This window comes from Rattus rattus, chromosome 1, assembly GCF_011064425.1.
Source record: "Rattus rattus isolate New Zealand chromosome 1, Rrattus_CSIRO_v1, whole genome shotgun sequence".
In the NCBI taxonomy this organism is placed as follows: domain Eukaryota; kingdom Metazoa; phylum Chordata; class Mammalia; order Rodentia; family Muridae; genus Rattus; species Rattus rattus.
Window position 1 is genome coordinate 260,529,859 of NC_046154.1, and position 13,359 is coordinate 260,543,217.

Sequence of the window (13,359 nt, forward strand, 5' to 3'; positions counted from 1 at the left end):
TGGAACATTGAGGCAGAGGATTACAGTAGATTCAAGGTCAGACTGAGCTAAATAGTAAATTCCAGGTAAGTTGAGCTACAGAGTGAGACACTGATTCAAACAACCAAACAAAAGTATGAAACGTTCAGATTTTAGTGGGTAACTCTTTTTCCCGATATCCTGAGGGGTGCTAGAGATACAACTTAGTGGTAGGTGCTAGCAGACAAAGGGCCTGAGCCGCCACCACCACCACCACCACCCCCAAAAAAAGCAAAAGAACAAGTCCCACTGTTTATAAACTGATTGCTTAGACAATTTTTTATTTATTTACTTAATTTTTATTTATTCATTACTTTTTTGAAAAAGGGTCTCACTGCTATGTAGCCCTGTCTGCCCTCAAATTCATAGATATCTACCTGCCTCTGCTTCCTAAGTGCTGAGATTCTAGACTCCTTTGGGTTATTTTTATTCAGTCATCCATCCAACAGTTGTGTTCAATTTCCTCTCTTTTTTGTTTCAATGTGTATGGTTTTTGCGTTCAAGTAACTTCCTAGTGTTGCTTGATTACACCTAGGGAAATGTTCCCAGCCTTCCCAATGGTGTGGCCCTTAATACAGCTTCTCATGTTGTGGAACTCTCAACCATAAAATTATTTCTGTTGCTAATTTATAACTATAATTTTACTACTATAGTGAACCATAATATAAATACCTGATGTGCAGAATATCTGATATGCTACCCCTGTGAAAGGGTTATTCCAATTTCCCCCAAAGGGATGTGCACCCAAATTGTTTAGCTAAGTAAGTGTGATGGTACACATCTGTGTTTGCCACACTTAAGAGGCCGAGGCAGAATGATCACCCCATGTTTATGACTCAGTCTTGAGGTAAAATAAGGTTATTCTTACTACCTTACAAAGGAGATCAACCTGGATGATGAAAGAAATTATGTCACTCTGGGAACATTTCAAGAAATTGAGAATATTTTTTTTTAGACTAAAGATTTTTTTTTTTTTTTTTGGTTCTTTTTTTCGGAGCTGGGGACCGAACCCAGGGCCTTGCGCTTCCTAGGCAAGCGCTCTACCACTGAGCTAAATCCCCAACCCCTAGACTAAAGATTTAATATGAATAAAAGTGCACTCTTGAAATGTGTCAAGGGTTTTTATATAAAAGAGGGATTATATGCCAGACATGGTTGTGCATAGTTGTAATCTCAAACTCAACAAGCTGAGGCAGGAATATCTTGTTTGGTTACATACCAAGTTCCAGGCTACATGTTAAGACTCTGTTTCAAGCAGCCCAGCCTGAATGCAGGTCTTTAATCCCAGCACTCAGGAGGCAGGGGCAGACTGATTTCTTTGATTTTTAAGGCCAGCCTAGTCTACAGAGTAAGTTCCAAGACAGCCAGGGCTACACAGTGAAATCCTTTCTAGAGAGTAGGGGGATCAGCCCTGCCTGCAATCCCAGCCTGCAGGAGTAAAGGCAAGGGTATCAGAACTTGAAAGTCATCTTTGGCTATTTACCAAATTCAGGGCTGGCCTGGGCTACATGAGACAGTCTTAAAACAAATGTGTTAAGTTTAGAGAGCTGGAGAAATGGCTCAGTGATTAAAAGCACTTGCTATACTCTCAGAGGACCCAAGTTTATTTCCCAGAACTTACCACCATCTGTAACTCCACTTTCATGGGATCCAGAGCCTCTTCTAACTTCCTCAGGTTCCTATACCCACATGGTACAGATACACATACTGAGACACGTACACATGTGAAGAAAAAAAGAAGAAAACATTAATTTTATTCTTTGTGTTCCAAAGACTGAAGCAAAATAACTGTGTAGAAGATACCACAATGTTCAGGTACATGAATGCACTAGTAAAGATGCCATAGTAAGGACCGAAATGTTGAGGTTCTTTCTCATCCTAAGATACTGTGACACTTGTTTTAACTTTTGTATGTGCTAGATTCCCAGAGGATCTCTTCATTTGGAAGACTAGATGTTAATTTTGAAAAAGCAAAATCAAAAGAAAGTGATCCCAGTGGACTAATGTGACTGTAGGAGAAAAAAATATGGAAAGATCAAATTGGGTGTGGTAGTGTCCCCTGTAGCACTTATGAGGCAGAAGCAAGAGGCCAGTCTGGATTATACAGCAAGAGCCTCTCCAAAGTATTCAGGGAAGAGGGGAGATGAGTTTACTCTAGAGTTAGAATTCAAGGTAATTAGCCACTTGTTAAAGTCAGGATGTGGAGGCTAGAGAGATGACTCTTCCAGAGAAGCCAACTTCAGTTCCCAGAACCCATGTTAGACAGCTTACCTGTAACTCCAGCTCTAGAAGATCCAGTCCCTTTACCCTCCACAGAAACCCACAAAGACACACATAAACCCACACAAAGACACACATAGACATAATTAAAATAATAATAGAGCCTTAAAGTCAGGTCTGCAGTTGCGTCATACTTCAGAAAAGATTCCAGCTGTCTGTACAACAGGATGTACATATTAACATGTGCTCCTCACAGCTGTCAGTGAGGATTCAATACATGTGGAAAGTTTCCACAAGAGCAGGTAAATTAGCATGTTTAGAATTACTGTTACCATTCAATTTAAATTGTAAAAGTGTAAGATAAAGTATCAGTGGGATTTTCTTCAAAGTTCATAGCTATCTATGAGCTTCTTTTTCATGTTGTCTCCCTGCATGTGTCACGTATGCATGGGTGCATTCATCCATGTAAGTGTGTACAGAGTTCATACAGAGACTAGAGGTTGACTGGGATGTCTTTCTCAAGTGCTCATCCGTTTTGTTTTGAGTTTTAGAGTATGTGTGAGTGTGTGTGAGTGTGTGTGTGTGTGTGTGTGTGTGTGTGTGTGTGTGTGTGTGTGTGTGTGTGTGTGTGTGTGTGTAGATACCCACAGAAGATGGCATCAGATCCCCTGGAGCTAGAGTTAGAGGTAATTGTTAGCTGCTTGATGTGAATGAAACTCAGGTCTTTTACAAGAGCAGCAAATGTTAACTGCTAAGCCATCTCTCCAGCACCTTCATCTTATTTTTTTGATACAGGATCTAAAACTGAACCTGGTGTTTGCATTTTGAGCTAGAGTAGTTGGCCAGCAAGTCTCCAGGATCTTCCTATCTCTACCCACTAGAGTTGTGCCGGGATTACCAATTCCTGCTGCTATGATTAGCCTTTGGGTATTGGACTGTCAAAATCAGTTCTTTTGACTTTTACAGAAAGCCTTTAACTCCTGACCCATCCTCCGAGCCCCAACTCACTTTTGAAATCAGGAAACTCAGTAGCATGTGTTTTTGTTTCTTTGGGACTGATGTTCTGTTCATGAAATAAGTCTTCCTATATAGTCCTGACTGGCCTCGAACTCACTGAATAACTCAGGCTAGTCTTAAACTTGAGGTAATTTGCTTACCATACATATTTTATTTTATTTTTTTTTTTTTTTGGAGCTGGGGACTGAACCCAGGGCCTTGCGCTTGCTAGGCAAGCGCTCTACCACTGAGCTAAATCCCCAACCCCTATTTTATTTTTTATGTGTGTGTCTTCAAGTGTGTGTACATGTTTGTGAGTGTATGTATGTATGTGTGTGTATGTGTCTGTGTGTGTACATGTGTGTGAGTATGTGTCTGTGTGTACATGTGTGTATTTGTGTCTATGTGGTGTGTGTGTATGTATGTGTGTATATGTGTGTATGTATGTGTGTCTATATGGGGTATGTGTGTGTGTGTGCACATGCACATGTACAGGAATTCATATGCATGCTATGTACATGTCATGGCTTATATGTGGAAGTCCAGACAGGAGTCACTTCTATGTATGGGTTTTGGGGAATTGACCTCTTGTCATCAAGCTTGTTCCTTTTATACACTAAGTCTTCTCCATGACCCACAACCTCTTTTTGTTACTGTTTTGAGAGAGGTTCTTGCTATGTAGCCCAGGCTGGCCGGGAACTCTGTATGCAGCCTAAGCTATCCTCAAGTTCTTTTATATGTCAGCCTTCCAAGTGCTGGAAGTGCAATTATGCACCACCATGCCAGGATGGCAAATTCTGTAAAGCAAATTCAACAAAAGTAGCTTTCCTGGGCAGGCAAGATGCAGCTAAAGACACTTGCCACCAAACTGACAATCCAAGTCTGATCTTAGGCCCACACAGTGAAAGGATAACTGGAGCTAGAGTCGACTCACCAGGTAAGAGCATTTGCTGCTCTTTCTATGCTCTTGATTTGATTCCTAGTCCCATTGGGTAGCTTACAACCACCTGTAACTCCAGTTTCAGAGGATCTAACACCCTCCAGGTAACTCTTTGGCACCAGGCAGACAAGTGATGCACACATGCAGGCAAACATCCTTACATAAAATAAAAATCTCAAAATAAGAAACAAAGGAGAGAACTGACTTTCAAAAGTTATCCTTCATCCTTCATATGCACTCCATAGCATACGTTTGATCACATGTATGTACATATACTAAATAAGTAAGATGAAGATATAGAATAAAAATTTTTTGAAGTTTCCTGCTTTTTGCAACTTTACCTTTCCAATCTTTTAGCTCACTTGACACTTCATGGTTGGTCAGGCCTTTCTTTCCTTAGGGGGATTCTTTGATGTTTCTGTCTGTCTGTCCAGTAGTGGTCTTTTCTTCCCACCACTGCACAGATGTAGTGGACTGTTGTCTCCAGGGGTATTTAATGAACCTGAAGCTTTCTTGAGCCACAGCTTTTATAGGCAAGATTCTAAAGGGGATTTGTTTTTTTTCATAGAGACCTCTCTTCCCATCAATGTATTGTCTTCAGAGATCTCAGAATTTAGAGCTAAATTGGCTCTGACATATTAGCATTGTAGAAAAACTGAGACAGAAATTAAGATTCTTTGATGTTTCTTACCCTTGTGAGATGGAACAGGATCATTACTACCTCTTTAGTACAGTGCAGTACACTGAATTAGTTTGCTGCTCAGGCTTCCAGAGATTAAGGTAGCAAGTGATGGTGCACATCTGTCATCCTAGCACTTGGGACATGGAGGCAAAAAGATCATGAGTTCAAGGCCAGCCTAAGCAACATAGTTGAGACCATGTCTGGTGTTGGGAGAAGAGCAAAAGAAGTAGTAGGAAGAAACTCACCTTTCATCAGAGCCTAGAATATAGGAAGAAAAGAACAAAGGATCCATTTTGACATGAAATTGAGCTGCCAGGCCAACCCTCTTGTCATGGTGTGGTGTCAGGGTTGCTGTCTCAGATGGTTTACTATTCCCCGCAAAGCTATTTACAGCTCTAGTTGGTCAGGTAGTTACACCTCTGCCAGGAAAGTTCTTTACTTCTAGTTTCTTCAGTACTGCCTCTAAGACCAAGTTCTAATTTCTTTTATTGATGGGATGATCGCCCCTTCTTTGTTATCCCCAAATCTTGTCCCTGGAGTTTCTAGCTGTCTGCACTAAACAGACTGTGATCACCGGCTAGCATGGCAAGTTCCCCAGAAAGGATCTTTCCTATTCTGTTTGTAGTACTTTAATCCTTAGTTAGTCGTCTATTGCTTTTGCTCACTGGGTAACCGAGCATTCTGGTTGGCAGAGGAAGTGTTCACAGCTCTGCAGTGGCCAACAGAGCTGGTTGGGAATTGACTGGTACTTGATTCAGAAGTCCTTTTATTTTGCTGGGAAAAAAATTATATATGTAAAATTTGCATAGGTTTAAGTGACATTTATTTTATGTTTTTAGGCATTATAAGTACTTGCTTGTAGCTGATATTACCTTCATTTTGTAGTTAGGGAATAGAAGCTCCAAGAAGATACAGTGACTAGACCAGAGTCTATCTAAATCATGAGTCCATATTTCTGTGGCACTTGCAGTTCAGAGTTTTGTCCAAGGCCTAACTCCGTGAAGCACATGCCCTCATCTAAGCACTAGCATCATGAACCTAAACTCTGTTTACTCTTTTTTCCTAACAGGGTGCTGCTGGGCCTCTAGACATGTCTCTGCCTTCTACACCAGACATCAAAGTCAAGGAGGAAGAGCCAGTGGAGGTGGACTCATCACCCCCTGACAGTCCTGCTTCCTGCCCCTGCTCCCCGCCACTGAAAGACAAGGTAAAGTTCTCTCCCAGGAGTCTTCCCAAGTGTTAATTTTGATCATGAGTGGTGTGAGAAGGATTGATTGGATTCAAAGGAATAACTGTTTCTCCTCCCCCTTCATTTCTTTTCTCTCCTTTCTTCCTTCTTTCCTTCCTTCCTTCTTTCCTTCCCTCCTTTCTTCCTTCCTTGATAGCATCTCATCTCTGCAGCCCAGACTGGACTTGAACTCAGCCTCCTGCCCTAGTCTCCAAAGTACTGGGATTGTGGGTACATACACATAGTTTGAAAGGAATCTTAACTACTTAAGCATTGTGTATAAATTACACATATTCAGACATCCATCAATCTCACTTCCAACTCTAAAATAGAAGAAAGATTAGTCCGTATTTGTACCAACAGAAATGAGTAAGAATTTTCATAGAAATTTTATTCATTAAAAAAAAGTGTTTGGGAGCTCGAAAGAAAGTTTAGCGGGTAAAAGTTCTTGCCATATAAGCATGTGAACCCAGGCTCAAATCCAGAAAACCTAGGCAAACACTACCCAGGCACAGTGCTCCTACTATAAGAAGCAGGTACAGATAGGTTAAAAAAAAAAAAAAATACCCTTGCATGCTACATACTTGGTGTTCACAGTGGCAAAACAAGAGCCTTTCTCAAAATATGGTGGAAGGGAGGACCAAACCCAGTGGTTGTCCTCTTACCTCCACATGTGTGCTGTGGTATATACATGACTACACTTGCATACAAACATATACATATCACATACATACTAAGATTAAAAGGAAGAATGAAAACATTCCAAGTATCAGTCAACCAAAACCATGAATAGTAAGTTATGAGAGGCTGGTGGTGTTAACTCAGGGATAGCATTTGCCTAGTATTCACAGTGCCCTGGATTCCATCCCAGCAACAACACTTATTTCTCAAGTGGAGTATGATACATGTGTATTGACTGGGCTGAGAGTGGAGCTCAGTGACAGAGGATCTGTGTCTGAGTTAGGGCTCTGTCGCTGTGAAGAGTCACCATGACTACAGCAACTCTTATAAAAGAAAACATTTAACTGGGAGTTCTTCATCTTGATCCACAGGCAGAGCTTAGGCATAGGAGACCTCAGAGCTCACCTACACAGTGGCACTTCCTCCAACAAAGCTACACCTACACCAATAATGCCCAAACTCCTAATTGTGCCAGTCTCTATCCAAGCTTGAAACACATGAATCTATGGGATCAGACCTATTCAAACCATCACAACCTACCTGTCCTGTGTAAGACTAGGCTCAACCCTGAGTACCACAAAAGGAGGAGAGAGAGGGAGGGGGAGGATATGACACCATCTTTCTTGGCTTCAAATTTGACTTAAGTTCTCAAAGCTACCTTCTTCATAATCATTAGCGATCTCTCTCCCTCCCCTTTCTATAGACAGTTAAGTTCTGGAGAGTGTCTAGAGATGTTTTCAAGGCCTGTGTGGCCACCAACTGCCTGAGATCCTAGTTAGTTAACAGTGAGAAGCCTGAGTTTTATTTCAGTCTGATAGCTGTTTGAGGTTCTGTCAGCCTTGTTTCATGAAGTCTATTGAAAACACTGGATTGTCCCCTCACAGCATATCTTCCTTTTTCTCAGTTGTAGGTCAAAGGACACTTCATCAAGAACAGGAAGTCCCTAGAATTCACATGCTACTATAGTGTCATATGGTATAGTGTAGCTCCAAAGATTTCAAATGATTTTCCAGTTGTCATCTCATTGGTATAGCCATCATTTCTGACATGTTCTCAAATCATCATTCCTGCTGATTGGGTGAGGTGTGGGTGATGATTGTGATGGAATTGGGTCACAATTACTTGTAATGCTCTTTCAATAAAGTTACTGTGTATTTCCCTATACACAGTTCTTAAAACATTCTGTGGTTTCCTGTCTCCTCACCCTAGGAAGTTGCCACAAAACCTGTTGTGATCTCTACCCCTACACCCACCATCGTACGTCCTGGCTCCCTGCCTCTGCACTTAGGTTATGATCCACTTCATCCAACTCTTCCTTCCCCAACCTCTGTCATCACACAGGCTCCACCATCCAACAGGCAAATAGGGTAAGTACAGAGAATAGAGAAAACAGCGAAACCCCAATTTTCCTTTTTTTCAAAGATTCGTTTTTATTTTATTTTAAAATTATGTATAGGTATGACTTCCTGAGGGTGTTGCACTTAAGTACAGGTGTCATTAGAAGCCAGGGGCATTGTTAGATGCCTATGAGCTGGACTTGCTGCCCCATGTGGGTACCATTAACTGAACTGACCTTCTGCAGTATAAGGAAAACCATCTTATTTATTCAGTTCTTCTGAATCTTTTTCTACCTTTTGAAATCATTTGATAAAAACGGAAACTTTTGTTGTTGTTGTTCTCAGATTTGTTGTTGTTTTGAGACATGGTCCTTCTAAGGCTCCAGGGCTGGCCTCAAATTCTCATTGTTCTGCTTCTGCCTCCTGAGTTCTGGGATTGATACTGAAGCTGGCTCCAGGAATTTATTCTTACATACCCAAGAAAATGAGTTCTTGGAATTATTTCCTAAAATAAAATATTTTATTTGCTGGTGGAGATGTTTGTTTGTTTGTTTGTTTGTTTGTTTTTTCCAGAGCTGAGGACCGAACCCAGGGCCTTGCGCTTGCTAGGCAAGTGCTCTACCACTGAGCTAAATCCCCAACCCCAGAGATGTTTAATCATCACAAATTTCTAATAGAGTTAGCTTACAGCCATTGAATTCAATTAATTTGAAAGGTATAAAGGTTTTACTAGACTGTGGAGCTAGAAATGTAGCTCAGTAGAGGACTTTCCCAGCATGTCCAAGGCCCTTTTAAACCCCAGCACCAGAAAGCCACCAAGGCTCTACAGGATTAAGGCAAGTAGACTAGGGCTGATGTGTTCTAAAGCACTTCTGTTTAATCCCTAGAAAACAGACTGTCATTTCTCACCATCTGCTTTTCCATGTTCAAGAGGATGTCAAAAATTCTCTGATTATAGAAAGAAGGCAAAGGGGCAAAGCTGTGATATTTGGGGTTGGAAAGATGGCTTAGCAGTCACAGAGGTCACAGAGGTCCTAAGTACAATTCCCAGCAACCACACAGTGGCTCACAGCCATCTGTAATGGGATATGATGTCCTCTTTGGTGTGTCTGAAGACAGTGTTTTTGTATATACTCATGTACATAAAATAAATAAATACATCTTTAAAAAAATATTGTGATATTTCATTTCATTTCTCCTGCAGATCTCCTACTGGCTCCCTCCCTCTCGTCATGCATCTTGCTAATGGACAGACCATGCCAATGCTGCCAGGGCCTCCAGTACAGATGCCTTCTGTTATTTCGGTGAGCTTTATAGTTGGGGTAGCCAAATCTACCAGCACACTGATTCCTCTCTTCCACCTGAATGATCATAACCATAGGACCCCCAGGGATATGTGGGCCTGGACTGTATCAGTTGTGTGTGGCAGTGTGCCCAAACTCTTCACTAACCTCTGCCAGTGCAACACTGTGAAGCACTAGACAAAGATTCATCTGGACAGTTGGCTTCTAGTCAAGGGGTTATTTTGCCAACCTGCTGACTGGTTGACTTCACTCAGCCCATAGCTTCTCCTGCACCGCTCACCTCTTTCCTGAAGACACACCCTCAGTATTTCCCACAGAAAAGGACTGAAGAATGAGGTTCCTTACTCTGTGGCACTCCTTAGGAAAGATATTTCCCAGGCTATCTCTGCATGTCCTGTGTGAGCAGATTACACAGAACAGGCCCTGACATGCCACTCTAAAAAACACTTCATTTGGGGAAAACCAATACTACTATGTCTCCTGATTTTGGTCCTTCTCTTGATTTAGCTGGCCAGACCTGTTTCCATGGTGCCCAACATTCCTGGTATACCTGGCCCACCAGTTAACAATAGTGGCTCTATTTCTCCCTCTGGCCACCCTATGCCGTCAGAAGCCAAAATGGTGAGTACATCCTAACCTGGAGTACTTCTAAATGTTGGCCTTCTAAAAGAAGTAGTATCAGTCTAGATTTTTCAAGTGAACTGAGCAAAGGAACTTTCTGAGGTTTGCATATCTAAAGATATTCTGCTGTGGGGTTGGAAAAGGCGCTGATTTCTAAGTCTCCTGTCCCCACCCTTACAGCCTGGCACAGGCCATGGCACAGAAAGAAGCAGCACAGATTGTTGGGAATGGAACACTTGCCATTTCAGTTCCAGGGTAACAGATGGAGGGGGTGAGTGGGCAGGGGAGCTGGCCAAGTGGTGAATAGCTGTGTAACTAGCATCTGGCCAGGTTCCAGGAGAGAGCTTTCATGTGGGACCTATTGCTTCCACAAGCCCCAGTCCCCAGCTGTGTCCAGGATAATAGCCAGGGAACAAGAGTAGGCATTTTAGGGATCCAGGTGGGCACTTTTCTCTCCCTGTCATTTTCTTTTAGTTCCTCTGTTAAGAAAAAATTGGGGCAAGAATTTTAACTGGAAGATCAGTAATACAATCAATATAAGTTCATCCTTCCTATCCTTGGCAGAACCTCACTCTTGCCTTCTTATATAATCTTTCCACACAGAGACTAAAAGCCACATTGACCCACCAAGTTTCTTCAATCAATGGAGGTTGTGGAATGGTGGTAGGCACTGCAAGCACCATGGTGACAGCCCGTCCAGAGCAGAACCAGATCCTCATCCAGCACCCGGATGCCCCATCCCCTGCCCAGCCACAGGTCAGTTGTGCCCTTGGATGAGCACTCTAGGTATGTCGCCCCAATTCTTTATGTTATATCTGTTTTCAAGAATCATGAGATGAGAAAAGAATAAATTTAGCTTTCTGGGTAACCAGCTATTTTGATAGGTTGATTCATTCATTACTTACCTATCTTCGTGTTAGACATAAATGCAAACAGCTTGAGTTATGCAGAGCTATTTTAGGAGAGACCTCTGTATCTCCTGCTTATCTGTGAAGTCGTAACAAAAAAGTCATCTGATTAGATTTTATGGCATAAGAATAGATTGGGGGGGGCTGGAGAGATGGCTCAGCAGTTCAGATTTGCATGAACTTCAGAGGTCCTGAGTTTAATTCACAGCAACCACATTGGTGACTCATAACCATCAATAATGTAATCTGATGCTTTCTTCTGGTACTCATACATTAAATAAATAAATAAATAAATAAATAAATAAATCTTTACAAAGAAAAGAATATATTGATACTGAGACTAGAGAGAAGGCTCAGCAGTTAAGAGCACTGAATGTTCTTTCAAAGGACCTGGGTTCAATTCCCAGCATGGCAGCTCACTACGGTCTATAACTGTAGTCCCACAGGATTCCATAACGTCTTCTGATATACAATATACATGTAGACAAAATATCCATATACATAAATAATCTTTTTAAAATATCTTAATACAATATATTGTTATAAAATAGATGGTTCATTAAAAAGTAAGGAAACACATACACAAAAAGATCTTCTCATTACCAATCCACTAGTCCCTTTTCATCACAGAAATGAAAATTTAAAAAAAAATTTTCTTTAAGCTGGAGGAGGTCCCAGTTAGTTGCCCAATCTCTTCTCAACAAGGTCTCCATTTTAATATAATTCTTCAGGAACTGAATAGCTCCAGTTCTCATAATTGTCTCCACTGGACAGGTGACAGCGACCTGAGATTGGTTTCTAGAATTACATTCATTGCCTTGTCTCTGTTTTACTGATGTCACCACCTGCTTCATCAGCTACCACCACATGCCCAGACATTTCATGGCCATATGCTGCCTTAAACCTTGGCCAGCAACATGAGCTTTCATTTGTGTGTCTTCACAGAAGCTAGAGCGTCCCACCATTCTACCACTCACTCCGCAAAGCCAGCAGTTCTGCTCACAGTAAAGCACCAGCCTCTGCCTATCTGCATGTGGTACTGGGAGGATTGGGAAAAGGCGGAAGGCAGAGTAAGAAGCTAACAGACGTACATAGTGATAGAACTTGGTGTGATTCCAGATCTTTCCCAGATCTGACTAATCTACCTAACTCAGGTTTTCCCATCAAGTACTTCTCTGTTCTGCCAAACGACAAAGTTCAAAGTTTGTGCCTGCAAATCCCAGCACTCTGGATGCCTAAGCAGAAGGACCAAAATTCAGAGTCTGCTTGGACTATATAATAAAACTGTTCAAAGTCAAAAGAAAAAGGGAAAAAGTATTGTCTTAATTAGGGTTTTACAGCTGTGAACAGACACCATGACCAAGGCAAGTCTTATAAAGTACATTTAATTGGGCTGGCTTACAGGTTCAGTCCATTATCATCAAGGTTCATAAGGGAGCAGGGCAGCATCCAGGCAGACATGGTGCAGGAGGAGCTGAGAGTTCTACATCTTCATCTGAAGGCTGCTAGTGGAAGACTGACTTCCAGGCAGCTAGGGTGAGGGTCTTAAAGCCCACGCCCACAGTGACACACCTGCTCCACACCTTCTAAAAGTGCCACTCCCTGGGCCAAGCATAGACAAGCCTCACACGTATTCTTCTTTCTGGGCAACAGGTGTCTCCAGCTCAGCCCACCCCTAGCACAGGGGGACGGCGGCGGCGCACAGTGGATGAAGATCCAGATGAGCGGCGGCAGCGATTTTTAGAGCGGAACAGAGCCGCAGCCTCCCGATGCCGCCAAAAGCGAAAGCTGTGGGTCTCCTCCCTGGAAAAGAAGGCAGAAGAACTTACTTCTCAAAACATTCAGCTGAGTGTGAGTGGGACTGGGTGACTGTTGAGATTGTGGAGTGTGGTGAGCAAGGCTGAACCTTAACAGTGCAGCAACAGAACAGAGGATGGGCACTCTTTAATTAGGAAAGACCCAGAAGTGTAAAGCGTCCCATAATAGTCAGAACTGAAACCTCTCCCCTAGCAATTGAGAAGGAGACTATCTCCTCCCAGATCTGCCACTAGCACAAGACCCATTTGGATTTGAGGATGTAACTCAGACAGAATGCTACCAGTTGGAAGATTGGAGAAAAGGCAAGAGTAGAGGCATAGACCCATCTGGATGAAGCAAACCAGGTTAAGAACCCCAGGGTATGCTCTGTCAAATCATCCACAGAATCTGACAGGAATTAGAGAATACCTAATGAAAAATGTGTTTACTTGGGCTAGAGAGATGGCTCAGCGGTTAAGAGTACTAAATGTTCTTCCAGAGGGCCTGGGTTCAGTTCCCAGCACCCACATGGCAGCTCACAACTGTCTGTAACTCCAAAATCTGACACCTCACACAGACATACATGAAGGCAAAACACCAATGAACATAAAATACAAAATTAAATTT

The 13,359-nt window shown here is 42.2% G+C and overlaps 1 protein-coding gene across 1 annotated transcript in view; it reads left to right on the forward strand.

Annotated features, from left to right (window-relative positions):
* The window catches only part of LOC116883350 (cyclic AMP-dependent transcription factor ATF-7), an 88,019-nt gene that overhangs the window by 65,371 nt on the left and 9,289 nt on the right, over nt 1-13,359 (forward strand). Inside the window, exons 5-10 of the mRNA XM_032884432.1 lie at nt 5,926-6,063; nt 7,975-8,132; nt 9,307-9,406; nt 9,914-10,027; nt 10,631-10,783; nt 12,589-12,786. Of these exons, the coding sequence (XP_032740323.1) occupies nt 5,926-6,063; nt 7,975-8,132; nt 9,307-9,406; nt 9,914-10,027; nt 10,631-10,783; nt 12,589-12,786 (861 nt within the window). The remainder of the gene's footprint in view (nt 1-5,925; nt 6,064-7,974; nt 8,133-9,306; nt 9,407-9,913; nt 10,028-10,630; nt 10,784-12,588; nt 12,787-13,359) is intronic.